The sequence below is a fragment of the Myotis myotis genome, unplaced genomic scaffold (genome assembly GCF_014108235.1).
Source record: "Myotis myotis isolate mMyoMyo1 unplaced genomic scaffold, mMyoMyo1.p scaffold_m19_p_1, whole genome shotgun sequence".
NCBI classification, from domain to species: domain Eukaryota; kingdom Metazoa; phylum Chordata; class Mammalia; order Chiroptera; family Vespertilionidae; genus Myotis; species Myotis myotis.
Genome location: NW_023416313.1, coordinates 22,989,451 through 23,007,913, shown reverse-complemented (window position 1 = coordinate 23,007,913; position 18,463 = coordinate 22,989,451). Strand labels below are relative to the sequence as shown.

General features: G+C 46.2%; 1 protein-coding gene across 7 annotated transcripts in view; it reads left to right on the top strand.

Annotated features, from left to right (window-relative positions):
* The window catches only part of RELL1 (RELT like 1), a 77,005-nt gene that overhangs the window by 50,904 nt on the left and 7,638 nt on the right, over window positions 1–18,463 (top strand). For 5 of the 7 annotated variants that reach the window (XM_036331168.1, XM_036331159.1, XM_036331141.1 and 2 more), the window contains 2 exons: window positions 1,454–1,690; window positions 4,456–4,594. In XM_036331168.1, coding sequence (XP_036187061.1) covers window positions 1,454–1,690; window positions 4,456–4,591 — 373 coding nt within the window. In that variant the 3' untranslated portion in view covers window positions 4,592–4,594. Of the gene's footprint in view, window positions 1–1,453; window positions 1,691–4,455; window positions 4,595–9,825; window positions 10,607–18,463 lie in introns of all 7 variants that reach the window. The other 2 variants (XR_004971313.1, XR_004971314.1) reach the window with 2 other exon arrangements.

Here is an 18,463-nt window from a genome sequence, read left to right as displayed (position 1 = left end):
AGCACCATGGGATGATTAAGATCATGGTTTCTAGAATTAGACTTCCTAGATTTGGACCTCAAATCCATCACTTACAGCTGTGTGACCTTGGGTAATTTATTAAGCTTTCCTGAGTCTCAAAAATTTTTAATGAGGAAATTGATACCGACTTCATAAGGTCTGTAAAGATGAGTTAAATGAATATATATCAAATGCTTAGGTTATATGTAGGCTATTTTTATTACTATTATCGACTCCAGCATTTCTTTGGGGCATCACTTTTGATATCTCAACCTAAAAGCTTTCTTTTTTTTCTCCAGAGGATTCTAATTTTTTTCTTAGAGAGAGGGTAAGGGAGGGAGAAAAAGAGAGAAACATCGATGTGAGAGAAAAATCAATTGCCTCTCTCCTGTGTGTCCCAACCAGGGACCGGACCCACAACCTAGTTATATGTCCCAACTGGGAACTGAACCTGCGACCTTTCGGTGTATGGAATGATGCTTCAATCAACTAAACCAACTAAACCACACTAGCCAGGGATAAAAGTTTCTTTTTTTTTTTTAAAATATATTTTATTGATTTTTTACAGAGAGGAAGGGAGAGAGATAGAGAGTTAGAAACATCAATGAGAGAGAAACATCGATCAGCTGCCTCCTGCACACTCTCTACTGGGGATGTGCCCGCAACCAAGGTACATGCCCTTGACCGGAATCGAACCTGGGACCCTTTAGTCCGCAGGCCGACGCTCCATCCACTGAGTCAAACCGGTCAGGGCAAAAGTTTCTTTTTTTGATAAAATAGTCAATTGGGTCAAATATTCTCTCTTAAGTCATTAGGTAATTTGGTTGGAATTTAAGTTTATCAATCCTCCAGGGCATCTCATTGCTAGAAATCTAGGCAGGCACTTTGCTCTGGGTGAGAAATTGGTCTGATCACATGAGAATGGAGATCAGTTGTTTAGAATGAAATCTAATACTTCAAAGACAAACAGTGCATCGTCGTTGGAAGCAGTGTCTAATTCCATTCTTGAAGTGATAAATCACATTATTGCTATTTAAAATGAGCTGTCATTGCATAGTCCTAAGAGGAATTTACTGCCTAAGACTAGTACACAAAGCTCATTTGTTTAATAGGAAGAGGCATTTTTTTTCTTTTGATTCAAACCTGCTTCTTATGTAGCAGGGGGAGAGATTGCCTTAGCTCAGCGGTTCTCAACCTGTGGGTCACGGCCCCTTTGGCGGTCGAACGACCCTTTCACAGGGGTCGCCTAAGACCATCCTGCATATCAGATATTTACATTACCATTCGTCACAGTAGCAACATTACAGTTATGAAGTAGCAACGAAAATAATTTTATGGTTGGGTCACAACATGAGGAACTGTATTTAAAGGGCCAGAAGGTTGAGAACCACTGCCTTAGCTGGTGTTTCTTTTAAGTAACCATTTCTACCTTTTTGTTTCCTTCCCATCTTAGCCCCGTGACCCCCAGCACTCCTGGGAGCCCGCCCGTGAGCCCCGGGCCCTTGTCACCAGGTGGCACGCCAGGGAAGCACATCTGTGGCCACCATCTGCACACAGTGGGCGGTGCTGTCGAGAGAGATGTGTGTCAGCGGTGCAGACACAAGAGGTGGCACTTCATAAAACCGACCAACAAGTCCAAAGAAGGCCGCCCAAGGCGCCAAGGGGAGGTCACGGTCCTCTCTGTGGGCAGGTGAGATTCCTGTGGAGGCTTTGGGTGTATGTAACATGGTTGCTGTGCTGTGCGGATCTGTACTGAACTGTTCTCCTTAGCCTGGATCAAGTCAGGTCTCTGGACTTTTTAGGAGTTTTCAGGTGTGAGTTCTATATTTTTCCAACAGCGGAGGAATCCTAAGAGGCGGCTATTGCTAGATCAGATGTCAGCTGTATTAATTGAGCTAAAAAACTAATTACTTGCTGTATTAGGGTTCTTCAGAGAAGCAAAACCAAGAAGATAGATATAAATAGAAATAAGTGGAGATTTAGTATAGGAATTGGCTCATGTGGTTATAGAGGCCAAGAAGTCCCTTGAGCTGCTGGCTGAGAGCTGGAGACCCAGGAAAGCTGGTGGTGTAGTTCAGTCCAAGGCTAAAGGCCCGAGGGCCAGGGGAGCCGATGGTGTAGGCCCGATCCCAGCCTGAAGGCCTGGGGACCAGTAGGCTGGTGTCGAGGGCAGGAGAGACACCTGGCCCAGCTCCAGCAAAAAGAGCAAATTCAGCCTCCCGCTGCCTTTGTGTTGTATTCAAGTCCTCAAGGGATTGGTCGATGCCCACCCACACTGGGGAGGGTGATCCTCCCTCAGACTACAAATGCAAATGCTAACATGTTCGGAAACACCCTCCCAGACACACCAAGAAATAACGGTTTTACCCGGTCAAGTTATCATGTAAAGTTGACACACACACTTGCTGTAATAAAAAAGAGAACCCATGGACATGGAAACAGTGTGGTGATTGCAGGGTAGAGGTGGAAGAGGGCGAGAGGAGATAAATGGTGATGGGGGAAAAAAGCCCAATCCGAACTACTTGCAGAATAGAAGTTTCTGTTTCCTGTGTGGAGATGGAAAGGTCGGTGGGTGGCTCTTCAAGCAGTCACCCAGAGCCCCCAGCTTCTCCATCGGTGCTCTGCCAGGCTCGCTAGCAGGAGGAGGAAGTGCCGGAGGACCACTCCTAAGAGGTGTCAGTGAGATGGGCCTGGAAATGGCACATTTCCTTCCACTCGCATTCCACTGTCTAGAGCTCAGTCACTCGGCCACACCTCCCGGCCAGGCCAGGAGTCCACACGTCGGCTCCATGTGCATTCCTGAGACTGTTTTCTTTGCGCTCACCTCACCCGAGCCCTAAAGTACCATTTACTTGTGACTCATATGTGATGTGGATCTTGCAGTTCAAGTAATGAACAGCTTGACTATGTGTAGAGCATTTTCGCGGTGTCTGCGGTTTTGGTTTTGAGTCTCCTGCGGGAATTGCACTGCTACTGCCACATCGGTTAAGAGCGTGTGTGCTGGACCAGGCCCCGCAGGCACCGAGCAAAATTGACAGTAGGGCATCTATGATCCTTCTTTCTCTACTGACAGACTGGGAAGCGTAGCCTGGACGCATTGCATCTCCCTTGTTTGAGTCTCGGCACCACATCGTAAAAGCGCTTGCTTCTCTCTGTGCCTCATTTCCCCCTTAATAAATTGGGAATGACAGCAGCACTCACCTCATTGGGTTGCTGTGCGATGAAATAGGATGATTCACGTAGAAGTTTTAGGCCCGTTTTTGGCACTTACAATGCAACCAAGAAATGTTGGCTGTTATTACTGTTTGTTTAATTCGATTGAATTTCATCATGTGTTGCACCAGCAATGAGGGGTAGACTGCTGGGCTCTCTGCCACTTCCAGCAAAACAGTGGAACCCATGACCACACTGCTTTATTAAGAAGCAGAGTCATGGGAGTTTATGAATGTGGAATGCGACCAGAACCTGTAGCTTGTTTGGATAAAGCGAATGTTGTTTGCTTTAAAGGAAAATCTGCTGAAATTTTCAACTCTGATTCAATTAAATGCCCCCAGTGCAACTCTCCTTCTGGGATGCAGAATGCTAGGGACGTCAGCATGGGTTACTTAACATGTGACAGTGCGACAGAACAGAGTTCTGGTGACACCTTCCCCTGTCCTCCTTCTCTTCCTCAGCCTCTCCTCCTGATGGTGGGTGATCTCATTTTGGACAAAGAAGAGTTTATTCAAGATACTTTTAAGGGAACTTAAGGCCAGAACTAGAGAGAAGTTATTATGAGAAAGACCTTAGGGATTTCGTGACAATAGACTAGAAATGGAAAAACAGTCAAATTGAGTAAATTTCTTTAACTTCTTAATCTTGATGAAAAATCTCTTCTTTAATTTTCTTAATTTTTTTTCCATAATCCTTAATGAAAATTAATCCAAATTTGCTTTTTTTAAAAAAAGACGAAAACTAGGCACAATAACCCTATTACCAACTGATACTGATAAAATACATAGTTGGGCCTTTGATGGCTGTGTGTGTGGGTGGGGGGGCGGGGGGAGCTGACCCTCTGACAGATGTATCTTTGACTAAGGCAGTTTCTGGTTGAACGTTTTGGTTATGTCATTACATTAGTCTAATTTGAAAACTGGTTATGTTTTTCTCCAGCCAGATGTTAAAGCCCATGTCTTCGTTAGAAACCACAACTCAGAGGCTGAGTGATATTTGGGTACTGCGTCTGTAATGCATTTTCCATGCTCTGTGAAGTGCCCAGCATAGTCTGTGATGTGCTGAGTGAAAATAAACCGGGACGTTGGGCAGGGGCAGGGGGATTTACTGTTGACTGAGGTGTCTTCTGTTGCTGTCCTGACTTTTGGCTGAGTTCATTTGGGATCCTCTAGGTGGGTGGTTTTTGATTCACTCATCATTCGTGTTTCCTGGAAGAGCAAACATACCCTCTCTGCCCCTCAGGTTTAGAGTTACGAAGGTGGAACACAAGTCCAATCAGAAGGAGCGGAGGAGTTTGATGTCGGTCAGTGGGACTGAGAGCGTCAATGGGGAGGTGCCTGTGACCCCTCAGAAGAGAGAACGGAGAGGCACAGAGTAGCAGGTGAGTTGTAGTTGTGTGTGTGTGTGTGTGTGTGTGTGTGTGTGTGTTTTACTGATGTAAATAATGCAATAAATAAGTAAATAGAAGAGACAAATTTTCCTTACAGAATTCCAGTAGTATCTTTAGATACTCCTCTCTATAGAAGGTGAAGTGTAATTCCCTAGGGGATGGCTAGGTTCCGTGATATGCTTCCTGAAAATGGAGTAGGGAAAGGGAAAAAATATTAACTTTATTATTTTACTTTATTTGCTATTTTCACTATGTTTTCATTTATACTGATACAAAAACATACAGGTAGAGATGGAGAATGATCATTTGGTAGTCATGGAGACGAGGACATTTTATTTACAAATCTTCCTCCATCCCATCTCAGCCATCTCACTGATGGCCAATCAGGGTTGCCATTGCTGAGCTACCCTGCCAGGGTTTGGTTCTTTGCCAGGGTTTGGTTCTGGATGTCATCAGTCTGTTGTGTCCGGAGGCTCCATGGTGACCAGGCAGTCCCTGTGTGGATGGTCCATGGAGGGGCTGAGGTCCTCTGTAGAGGTGGGCTCTGGGCCCGTCTTTGGGAAGCTGGGTGAGGAGGTGGTGGAGCTGCTGCCCAATGGCCAAAGTCCACGCCTCCCTGTCCATATCCTCCCGTGGGAGATATTGGTGTGTCCACCTGTAGGTGAGTGTAGTTTTGGTGGCATTGGGGGTGGGGCAGTGCTTGGTGGGAGTGGGGTACTGGGAGCCTCTCTAAGGTGTGGGGGAGAATAGGAATGACTTGGCAGGGAAATGAGAATGCTTTCCTGCAACTGGTCGGACTGGAGAGGACTGAATGTGATCACTTGTGTCCGTAGCTTCCTATAATGAGGCCCCAAACTTGGGTGCCTCCTGGAGCTTGGCCTACATGATAAAAAGGCAATGTGGAGTGGTGGGGATTGTGGCAAACCAGAAATCACATAAGCCATTTATCAGTTTGCATTGCTAGAAGTCACTTAATGTTGCTAGATCTTATGCAAAAAAAAAAGTGAAGTCTAGGCTTTTTAAATGTGAAATCACCGCAGGTTTTTAAACATTAGCAGCATATTAAATTTCTTTTAAAAAACCATGCAGGCCAAATGAAATGTAACCTTGTCATCATGTCTAGGTAAACCGTGGTTTGTAAAAGGCTAGAGCAAGCTTCTTCCATTAATTGAATTGGAACCCAGTTTTCTTCAATATACCATCATTTTAAAACATTCCCAATAGGGATATTACTCTTTCCACCAAATATTTCAAAGCAAAACTAAAAGCTTCTTGTTTGGCAGTTTTAATTTTGGAAGATACATTATTGCTTTTAAAAAAAGAAGCCGCTATTAATTTGATACTGGCTTAGGTTTTATCTTACTCCTTTCTTTCTGTTCTGGCTTGAATAGCATTCATCCTTTTCATGTTTCTTATTATACATAAAAGGGACTCGGGAGCAATCGTGGTCCCAGAGCTCTGATGAGAGCCTGGACATGAAGGCAAAGGGAGGGGAGGGCGGGCGTGGGCAGTGGGCTGCCGGGGTCTCTGGAGGCCCTGGGAAATAGCAAGGTGGAACCTGAGCCCCGGATCAGGCGGCCAGGCTCAGATCCCCATTTGCCACTCATCAGCACCGGGACCTGGGCAAGGTGCTTGGGCTTTTTAAAAATAATTAATTTATTTATTGATCGATTGATTTTAGAGAGAGAGAAAGAGAGACATCGATTTATTGTTCCACTTGTTCATGTATTCACTGGTTGTCTCTTATATGTGTCCCGTGCAGGTGTCCAACCTGTAACCTTGGCATACTGGGGCGATGTTCTAACCTGCTGAGCTACCCTGCCAGGGTTTGGTTCTTTGGCTTTTCATGCCTCACTTTCTTCACTGGAAAATGGAAATAGTGTCACCTGCTCCGAGGGTGGCAGTGAGATCTCTGTGAAATAACTTGAGGCCCAGGGCCCGTCGCATGGACATCTCAGTCAGTGCCGCTGATTAGTATTTGTTCCTGCACTTCTGGTGTTCCTGAGTTGGGGGAAGAAGTGGCTTTTGATAATCTCCCAGGTCCGAGGGGTTGGGCATGGCCTGGGAGTACTCTGGAAGAATGCACTCCTGAATTCTGTAGGCATAGGCTTTCTAGTGCGAGAAATTTAAAGTTTCTCTTTCACATCAATGTTTCTCTTTCTCCCTTCCTTTCTTCCTTTCTTCCTCTCTCTCTCAAATCAATAAAAACTATTTGGAAAAAAATTAGGGTGTGCCATATTGGGCAATGCAGACAGAACATGTCCAGCGTTGCAGACAGTTTTATTGGACAGACAGCAGATGGTAGATGGGACCTTAGATGTTGGGATTGGAATCCTAAGTGACTCCGGTAAATTAGAGAAGCATTCTGATTAGTCGTGGGGGCCCGTCTGGCTGGGAAGAGAAGCATCTGGCCGGGAAGAGAAGCGTCTGGCCATGCAAGTCTGGGTGAGGAAGGCCCAGCCAGCTTAGCTGTAAAGTGAGCTTGGGTTTAGTGCGTCTGCAAATGACAGTGTGTGGAGAGAAGGAGCAGACCATGTGGAAGAAGGCACAGCTCGCCTTCAGGCAGGAAGTGCGAGGCTCAGCCTGATTAGAGCCTTGTCAGGGTGCCCTGGCCTGCTGCCTGGAGAGAGGAACTGGAGATTTAGGGAGATTAAAAGAATTAGGATTGCTCAGCCTGTTTTCTTAGTCCACATGTACCTGACCATACGAATTTGATCTAATCATCTGACATCCTGGCCTCATTTAACTGGTTTAAATGTGATTTCCCTGCAAAGCACAGAACCATCCACAGGATTTTGTGAGAGAGCATTGAATCTGATCAGAAGACAGATGCTCACGTCCTGGCTTCCCCACTAGGAAACTGTACTTGACTGCCTGTTCCCTGCTCCCTTGATGTGAATAGGATATTACATTTACTGACTAAGGCAAGTGCCAACAGTGTCTGGCATGCAGTTGGCTCTCAGTAGACCTTAGTCATATTGTGTTGCACCGTCCAAATCGGCTCAGGAATGATTCAAGAAGAGAATGCGTTTTCCTAGCCCTCCACTGGTAATTCATTTTGAAATTAAAATTCAACATTTTATTATGGAAGTTATCATACAAACTCAGAAGTAGAGAGAATACTATGAATGCTCATGATTCATGGAATAAGAATTCCCAGCAAGCATGTGGGGAGTTTAGAGTCCAACCCAGGCAGCCTGGCCTGGAGGCCTACGCTTCCCGGCTCAGCAGGGCCTGAGGGTGGGGTCTGCTGGGGCTGGACCTGGTGACTGACCGTGTCTGAGGACCCAGCAGAGAGTGGACTCTAAACAAGGAGCGCAGGGAATATTCACTGACCTTTAAAAAAATGTATGTGTTCATTGAAAGTTTTCTTGCTGGTTTTTATATTTCTCATCCCCAGAAAGAGTGTTTAGCATATTTAACAACTTCATTTTCCAAGAGGCAAGATCCTGAAACTTTTCTTCCTGGTCCCAAACCTCTGGCTCTGGACTGAATTGAAAGATGTGCTCTAAACTATGACTAATATAATAAGACAGGAGGATGACGTGTTTTTTGTGCAATTTAATACAGTGTTTAGAGGTTTTCTTTTCCCTGAAAAATGTTTTTGTTTCAGTTTGGATTTTTGGCCAAATCATTTTACTGTTGTGCCTGTTTTAGTGTAGAATTGATTCAAATATTCAAAATATGTCTATTCATTGGTTAGGCTTCTTTATATATATATATTTTTAATTAGGTGGCTGGTACTAGAAACCAGACTTATTTTCTAAACAGAACTTTATCAAGACTGGGGCAGGATTTCTCTCTTTCCTTCTCTTCTTAAAAAACAAAATCAGTTGATTCTTTCCGCCCGGTCTCCTTGGCCTGTGCAGCAGAGATCGGACTTGCCCCTGCCTGGTTTATTTTGGCAATGCCGTTAGAGTGGTTTCTTTTTTCCACAGAAAATGTGTTTTGATTTCTTCTTAGAAGAATACGCTTTTGTTCTTCGAAGTTGCATAAATCGAATTGCTTTCAGGCTGCAGACGCCACTGCCTGGTCTTCGTTATCACTGGTCTCCACTTCTTAACGGTGACACTGTTGTGCCCTGGCCGGGTGGCTCCATTGGTTGAGTGTTGTCCCGTGGCGCCGAAGCATCACAGGTTCGATTCCCCGTCAGGGCACATACCTAATTTGCCTGTTTGATCCCCTGTAAGGGCAAGTACAGTAGGCAACCAATTGATGTTTCCCTCTCTCTCCCTCTTCCTTTCTTTCTTAAAATAATAAAAATAAAAACATGTCCTTGGGTGAGGATTTAAAAACAACAACATTTAGACATATAAGCATGTGCTGAAATTGACTTTATAGAAAAAATGACACTGTTGTAAGCATTCTTTATTGCACATTTTTGAAGTTTATACTCTTTTTTCCCATTTTATGGTAGGATCTTATTGCAAACATTGATTTTGAAAGTTTAGATAGTATTTTTTTAACAAAAAAGTTACAATAGTAGACATCTCTTTATCTTAAATCATATTGAAATTCTATTTTAATTTAAGTAAATTTTAGTGATTAAAAGCTGAGTTTTAAGCTTCTTAGGTTTAGACATTTTTGCTGAGATATTTTTGTTGTTATTATTTTAAATCATTTTTTTTTATTTTTAATTACTGTTGACATACATTATTATATTAGTTTCAGGTACACCCCAGTGATCAGATATTATATAACTTAGTGATTCCCCCCAATAAATCCCACACCATGCCTAGTTATTACAGTATTGACTGTATTCCTTATGCTGTACTTTACATCCCCATGATTATTTTGTAACAACCAATTTGCACTTCTTAATCCATGCTTAGATTTAACTGTAACTGCTACTAACTACCAATGATTTTAAACAAATTAACCTCTCCAAGCCTCAGGCTCTTCATTTTTAAAATGGTTTTGTTGTTGGATTTAAATGTCATAATGTATGTGGAGAGTTCTTAAATCAGTCCTTAGCATTAGTATTTACTAAATATTTACTATTATCAATACTTTTCATCCCATTCTTGGTGCCTTAGTGATTAACCGCTTCCTCAAGCATCAGCTGTAGGTTCTGTGAATCCCCCTTTTTTTCTTATGACCATTAGAGCTCTGGACTCTTATGACATCTCAGAATAGAAATTAGGCAAGTTCGTTAGGATTGGGGCCACTGTCTTGCTTGTGTTAAGAGTGCCTTGGAAATAACCATCCCTCTCTTCCTGGAGGTGGAATGAGAATTAGTTACAAGGCAGTGGAAAAGTTTGGCTGACGTATGTTCCTGTCATTGTGAAGATCAGAGGGTGGTCCCGAGGACCGGGAAGCTCTGCACCTGGGCGGCTCTGCACCTGGGCCACTCTGCACCTGGGCTGCCCTGCACCTGGGCCGCCCTGCACCTGGGCCACTCTGCACCTGGGCCGCTCTGCACCTGGGCCGCCCTGCACCTGGGTCGCCCTGCACCTGGGCCGCTCTGCACCTGGGCCGCCCTGCACCTGGGTCGCCCTGCACCTGGGCTGCTCTGCACCTGGGCCGCTCTGCACCTGGGCCGCTCTGCACCTGGGCCGCTCTGCACCTGGGCCGCCCTGCACCTGGGCCGCTCTGCACCTGGGCCGCTCTGCACCTGGGCCGCCCTGCACCTGGGCCGCCCTGCACCTGGGCCGCTCTGCACCTGGGTCGCCCTGCACCTGGGCGGCTCTGCACCTGGGCCGCCCTGCACCTGGGCGGCTCTGCACCTGGGCCACTCTGCACCTGGGCCGCCCTGCACCTGGGCCGCCCTGCACCTGGGTCGCCCTGCACCTGGGCGGCTCTGCACCTGGGCCGCCCTGCACCTGGGCGGCTCTGCACCTGGGCCACTCTGCACCTGGGCCGCCCTGCACCTGGGCCGCTCTGCACCTGGGCATTCTGCACCTGGGCCGCTCTGCACCTGGGCATTCTGCACCTGGGCTGCTCTGCACCTGGGCCACTCTGCTGCAGCTCCCTCCACTCCTGAGCACGGTGGCCAATCACAAGGTCAGCTGTCTTGACCTTTGGTGCCTTCACTTGCTCCTCTAACAGGGAGGAAAGGCAAGCTTTCCCCCTTCCTTTGGGGGAGTGTGGTGGAGGGACCCGTGGAGTCTCCCCGAAGCTGTGTTGCTTTATTTGCTGTCGGGCATTTTTGGTTAACTCCCCAGGGAAGGAGAGGATGGTGAGAAACCTCAGATATCACTAATAATTCTTCTCCATCGCATATAATTTTTTCATGGTAAAATACATATTTTTTTAAAAAGCAAAAGGATCTCAGGTTTAATGGAAGCTACTTCATTCAATTCATTGGTCTTCAAGGGGACAATGATACATACATTTACTAAAAGAAGCTGCACTCTTATGAGTGATGGATGATGATCTCTCCACATTACACATGAGGAACGGGCTCAGAAAGATTCACTTTTCCCAGATCCCGGGCTAGGCAGTGAGAGGGCTTGCATGGGGAGAAATCCATACTTTGGAGCCAACATGCTCAGTGACTTTGAAGTTCAGGGGAGCTTTGCTTTCTCCAACAAGTGGAGATTACATTAGTGATCATTTTGGCAGGATCATCTGTCACCAGGCAGGGCCTCCTTTGGGCTCCTGTGGGGACCTTCTGATGCTGTTTGACTGTTCGAGCTGTGCCTGCACCAGGTCTGGTTTGCGCACGGTTCTCTTTTCTTACAGGTAGACTAAGATCATAGACATGATCTCAAAGGAGCTACATGATCTCAAAGGACCTGCTAGTTCAGGTCAATTCAGGCATAATTATATCGATTAAAAGTATTTGTTGAACCCCTACTCTGTGCCAGGCACTGTGCCTGGCCTTAGGGATGCGGCGTTGTGGCAGACAAGGGCCATGTTCTCATGGAGTTTCTGTTCTGGTATTAATAGTAGAATTTTCTCCCTATTTCCCGGCTCCCTCGTTTTAGAGTAGGGAGGCCCTAGGACAGTGATGGCAAACCTATGACACGCGTGTCAGAGGTGACACGCGAACTCATTTTTTTGGTTGATTTTTCTTTGTTAAATGGCATTTAAATATATAAAATAAATATCAAAAATATACATCTTTGTTTTACTATGGTTGCAAATATCACAAAATTTCTATATGTGACACGGCACCAGAGTTAGGGTTTTTCAAAATGCTGGCACGCGAGCTCCAAAGGTTCGCCATCACTGCCCTAGGAGGTTATGTATGCTGTTCAAGGTCATGCTGATCATTAATTCCAGAGCCTGGACTGGGCCTCCCTGGTGGTTTAGTCCCTTCACTGCCTCCAAAGTGTTGGATGCTGAACATGCACACAGTAATTGAAAGTCTTAAAAAGTGTAAGCCTTCACCCATTCTCCCCCCCTCCCCCCCAGCACGCATATCACTCCCAGGCCCCTTTCCAAGAGGGGCCTGCAGATGCCGGCGTCCTTGGTCCCTTCCAGGGTTACTCTGAGCGCGGACACATGCTTGTACAGCATGTGTGTGGATGCACTTCCCCTTCGGTTGGAGCTGATGACTGTTGGATTTGTACTCCTCCCCCATTGCTTGAGGTACGAACAGTGAAAATGCTGGATGCATTTGAAAAGTTCTGTGCCCCGTTTGTTCCTTGTTGTTGGAAATAGCTCCAAAACACTTAATGCAGTTTTGGGTGGACCTAAAAACATACTTTGCTGTCATCGCTGTGGTATTCTAAGTTATTCTCCACAGCCTTGTTCTGTGTACAGAAGAGGCTGAAACATATTTGTCAGCATTCCCAGAACTGAGACAACATGGGAACCAGAGCCTTTGGTTTGGTTTTGAATTGCCACCAAAGCCAGCCATCTTCTCTCCACACACACCTCCCGCAGGGGCTGCTGCAGGCCCTCCCTGTTGTTGACCAGAGACTGAGCCCCTGACTCCTCAGGGAGCTTTTCTCTTCTCCCTCAGGGGCCCTATCATTTGACCACAACTTAAGAAAGAGGGGCCATGGCCTCTGCCCTTTTCACCATAGGCACTGCAGAGCTGGGCACTCACGGAGACTTTGCGGGACCCAGAGGCGGACCTGAGGGGCTCCGGGGAGGCAGAGAATGAAATGCTCTCGGGGACAGTTTTGCTCAGGACGAGAAAGAAGAGGGAATTAATAGCTACAAACAGGGTCTTTATTTTTATTAATTTGTAACTTGAGGCTTTGATCTTTACTCACATGAAGTAGTTTAACTAAAGAGCAGTACCTGCTTTCTCCAGGAGAAAGCATGCGGCGAGTTTGACATGCTTGCTCTAGTGCCTCCATGGGACAGGCTGTCTGTGCCCCAGTCACTTTTCAGCTACTGTAATTCAGTTACTGTAATTCCGGACAGTAACTCAGCCTCTCGTGCCTCAGCTTCTCCATCTGAAAAGTGGGATGATGATGATATCGCCCACCTCTTAGGGATGCTGTGCTTGGCACTCAGTGCTAAGTAGGCAAATGCTAGATGTTACTACTGTATTATATCAAGCCCTACTATACACTTAGCAAATACCGTATAAAGTTAATTTTAAAAATATTTCTTAACTTTGCTGCGACTCCGAGAGGCCAGGTTGGACATAAGCTAGGAGGTGCAGGCTATTCATTTGATGCTCAGTTAGAGGCCCTGATGGCCGGTCAGCGGAACTCAAGCTCGCAAGCTAATGTCTAACTTGTTTGCCTTCCTCATTAGCAAGACCTGGTACTATTCAGAACAATAAGCTTTTCTACCTGCATCTATGGAGAGAGAGACATTGCCTCCTGCATACGCCCCAACTGAGGCCGGGGATTGAGCCTGCAACCCAGGTATGTGCCCTTGACCGGGAATGAAGGGCATTGAATCATAGTTGTGTTGAGACTAATACTGCAGAACTGCATTTAAATATTTCCTAGGCGAATCCTTGTTTTCCCAGATACAGCACCATTTTTCATGTCAATCACATTTTACTTGGAACAAAGTGCTCTGACTCTCACTGTCGCATGGCTGGTAAGTCACTGTGTTCACTTACTGTCACTTGGGCAGCCCATTTTTGCTAAATATGAACACATTTAAGTTGCTGTGAGGACCTGACTCCATAAAGAGCAACCTTCAGGCTCCCTAGTGAGGTCCAAGTCTAACGTCGGAGACTCCAAGCTAACGGAGTGCGGCATCTCACCGGCATTACTCAGTGAAGAAGGCAGTATAATTTGCAGGGATATACATTTTATTCCTATGCTGTTTCCTTTTTTTTTTCCTTAATCCTCGCCCAAAGGTGTATTTTTATTGATTTTAGAGAGGAAGGGAGAGGGAGAGGGAAACATTGACCCATTGACTCCCATATGCACCCCAACCGGGGATAGAATCCACAGCCTGGGTATGTGCCCTGACTGGGAATGGAACCTGCGACCTTTCAGTGCATAGGACGATACTCCAAGACACTGAGCCACACGGCCGGGCATCCGTATACTACTTTAAAAAGCTATTTCCATTTAAAATGGAAAGAAATACCTATAAACATTTTATTTTTCCTGGATTGACCCACATATATAAAAAGGTGCTAACTATTGATATTTTTAAAAAAAACTCAATTTTTAAGTATTAAACTCCTTACTGAAGTAGGGGCTGTGATGTGGCAGCCTGTGATGTGATTTATAATAAGAATATGTATTTGGTCTTCATACCCAGTTCTGGCACAGAGCTAAGGAAAACCTTGATATTTCTAAGTGGTGAAGGCCAAAGAAGTCTTTTGTTGTGTGACTGAGGTCACTTTGTAAAGCCCCTAGGTAACCATGTGACTGGAGGGTTGGAATTTTCCTGTGTGTCCCCCCTCCACTCCCAGTCACACACACACACATATGCACACACACACATACGTTGGAATTAAGTGCAGAATCCTTACAATACACAGAAGATGCAGTGTTCATTAACCATGAAAAATGCCCTACCTTACTAATAAATAAATACAAACTGAAATGAGATCACCTTTTGCTTTTCTGTTGGGGAAGAGGAACGTTAACACTAGCATTGTGATACAACCTATTCTGCAACCTGCAGAGTCTGCAGTTTTTAATGTTTGAGCCAGTTCTAAAGTATGTGCTACTGATCATTCTGAAAGCGCTGACTTAAAGAGACTGCACGGATTAACATGATAAGCCCCACGTCAGTCACTGGTGACTGACACTATACTTTTCGTCCGGAAGATAAAACAGGCTGGCACTTAACATGTTAACCTAGGTTAGCATGGATCTATTGTACTTTCTAAATAAACATGGAGCCTGGCCGGTGTGGTTCAGTGGTTGAGCCTCAACCTATGAACCAGGAGGTCATGGTTCGATTCCTGGTCAGCGCACATCTGGGTTGTGGGCTCGATTCCCAGTGGGGGAATACGCAGGAGGCAGCCAATCGATGATTCTCTCTCATCATTGATGTTTCTATCTTTTTCTCCCTTTCCCTTCCTCTCTGAAATCAATAAAAATATATTTAAAAAATAAATAAGTAAACATGGAGCCTTTACTAACCTACAGAGGTATGAATATAAATTTATAAAACTTACCACAAAGTTTAGAGCAGAGCAAGACTGAAAGGACTGCAGACACCCACTGTGCCTTCTGGTGTCTCCGGTTGATCTCCATCCGGCAAAGTGACGGTCCGTGCAGGCGGCACTGCGGGGAGAGCCTGCGGTCCCGTGGCCAGTGCTTTCCACGAGAGACGGCCAGCACGTAACCCTAGTGCTGACCAGAGCCTGGCACTGAGGAGTTCGATCTTGCAGGTGACAGGTTACTGGTGAGAGATCACATCCTGTAGCTATAGGACTTGACCGTGAATATTACTGCTGCAATTTTAGCTGTTTCTATAAATAACTTTCCCCATTTATGTATTTAAAAGTGTTCTAGCAAATCCTCCAGCCAGCTAAGTGGTTCTGTAGGCCTGTATCTCTTCACTGCCATACAGCTGCACTTTTGAACGGGGTGCCTGGTAGGTGCAGGTTTCTAGCATCATTTACCTGTTGCTGTAGAGCCACGATGACTCCCCAGGGCGGGCCCTGCTGGCTGTTCCAGGTCCTGCGTTTCTTTCCTGTTGCCCCACAGGTGGGGGCGGAGAGGGGAGGGCCCCAGCAGATCTCGGAGACGCCTTGGGTGTCTGTGGTGCCTGGTGTGGCCGCCCGGTGTGGGGTGACTGTAACATTAGTGTGTGTGGCCTCGGGCATGCTGTGAGCCCGTGAGCCTCGGTCTCCTCCTAGGAGAATGGCAGTGACACTGACTCCTGCAGTCATTGGACAGATTGTCACTGAGTCCCCCGGGGCTTCCCGGGGGCTTAGCAGGGCCCTGCCAGGCACAGGGAGCAGCTGCGAATGCCAGCTCCTGTGGCTACGGACCAGGTGGTACTTTCCTTCCTTCATACCTGCCCTTCTAGGGCTTAGTACTTACGTTTCTAGCGTCTTCAAACACATTTGTCATTTTAAAGGGACCAGATCCTTTTTTCTATAGAATCCTTTTTAACAAGGGAAACATATGTCTTAATCAAAAAGGTACAGAAGTTCCCTCTCCCTTATCTGAATTTTTACTTTTGAAGTGAGAGTCTGTCTCCTTAGCATGATGAAATCTCGTGCCGTCCTGCTCTGTTCTGCCCGGGACGTGAATCATCCCTCTGCCCAGCGTATTCTGCACCCCGCCCGTTAGTCACTGGGCAGTCATCTCCGTTACCAGAGGGACTGTCACGGTATCACAGAGCTTGTGTTCAGGTAAACCTTACTCCTCTTCCTGTGCCTCATTTCCAGATGAAACTTTATCATAGGGATATGCATAGGGGAAACACATAGATGTATATCGGGTTCAGTACTATCTGTGGTTTCAGGCACCCACTGAGGGCCTGGAACGTATTGCTCTGTGGATAAGGGGCGACTACTATATATGTGGCTTTGGTGGAATCATGGCTTTATCTTTATAATTAGACTTGTGTAGCAAGCAATCAACTTTAAAGAAAAAAAAGTGACCTCTTTATTCTTTCCAGATTAGTCTTTACATTTTTTTAAAGAAAAAATAAATATGTGTGTGTGTGTGTGTGTGTGTGTGTGTGTGTGTGTGTGTGTATAATTGATTTCGGAGAGAGAAAGGGAGGGAAAGATAGAAACATCAATGATGAGAGAGAATCATCGTGTGGCTGCCTCCTGCACGCCCCCTACTGGGGATCGAGCCTGCAGCCCGGGCATGTGCCCTGACTGGAATCAACCCTGACCTGGTTCATAAGTTGACGCTCAACCACTGAGACACACCTGATGGGCAGATCACTCTTTGAGGTTCTACATTTCTGCCCATCAGTCTTCACGGGGGAAATGGTCACACTTGGGTTTATGCATTGTCTTTTCAATATAAGGAAGTTGTGCTTAATTGCTTCCAGCTTGAGCGTTCACTCATATGAGACTGTAATCACCAAAAGGAGGGGTCCGGCTTGTTAAATATGGCGGAGTCCCCTGATGGGAAATGTGCACAATGGTGGGTGGAGTGATTGTCCTCCCTCCTGTCCATGGCTGCTGGCCTTCCCCGCGTTTACATCAGCCTAGTCATGGTTCTGACTGCTCTGAGACCCTGTGGAAGGCACCTTTGAACATGAATGTGCTGTGGTAAAGAAATGCCGCTTTAAAGCCTGTGTTTGTTTATTAATATGGATATATTCACAACTGTAGCGTGAAACAAGAAGGAATTTAACACTGTGGACATGCATGTGACACAGCCCCAGCGTAAGGCCACAGTTGGAACTTTATAAGCCACAGAGCACGCGGTGTCTTCTTTCCCCTGGGGTGTCGTCCTGGTCAGACAGGGATTTAGCTGGGAATTGAGAGCTGCTGTGCTGGTCACATGCTGCCTGATAATCTGTGTGTGTTTGCAGAGAGAGAGAGAGAGAGAGCGAGCGCACGCTCACGACAGCGAGTCAGTGCTGAGCAGCTTGTAATAGAGCTTTTATAAAGGTTATCTGCCCTCTCCCTCATTTTTATTTGCTTAGTTCCTTGTATGAGGACGTTGAGCAGCAATTCGTATTTCCCTTCTTCTCTCAAAGACATTGTGTACAGTGCAACTTTAACCCGTCCCAGAGGCAGTGTGATGGTGGCCATGATCCAGAGAACTCACCCTGGGGCATGTGCTGACTGCTTGGCTCTGTTAAGCATATACTTATATCACCTCTGTCAGACCCCATTGCCCCATGAGGGGGTGCTGCAGGTCCACAGCTAGCCATGGGGTCTGGCTTCACATAGACCCATGTTCCTAGCCCAGCCCTCTGTCTTGCTCACCCACCCCCTTAAAGTTGGTCAAATCTGTGCAAAGAACTAGAAATGGGAAGTTGTCCTACTTGGGAATGAAAACTTACTGTGATGAAACATTATACTCTAGCCCTGACATCCCTCACCCTTGACTTTGTTTTCCTTGATGCAAAAAAGTCTAGGTCTAAGGGAGCAGATGATAAAAGGAGACATAAAAATAGTTGACTACCAATGGTCCAATTTGAAGTTTTACTGGGAAAATTATCTCTTCTTTTTCTTTTAGGACCATTTTTTCTATTTTCTGTTTTAGAAGAACTTAATGCACTACAGAGCCCTCGAGGCTCAGGGCAGACCTAGGGTTGAGCAGGGTTCCTTGCCAGCGATCTCAGCCAAGCGGCCTGTGTACTCAAGAGGGACTCAGAGCGAACTCTGTGGTGAGGCCTGGGAAAGACACTCACCTGAAATCCGAGGCTCCCTGTGCTGAGCACAGTCACGTGGCAGGTGTGGCTGAGGAGTTACCGGGCCGGGTCCCAGGAAGTGGCACCCGGCTCAGGGAGGAGGCTCACCTTAGAACTCACCTTAGACCAGACCGATACCCTTCGTCCACTGTGGCTCTCAAGTTCCTCTTTCTTCATTTAGAAAACCTTACAGTGAGG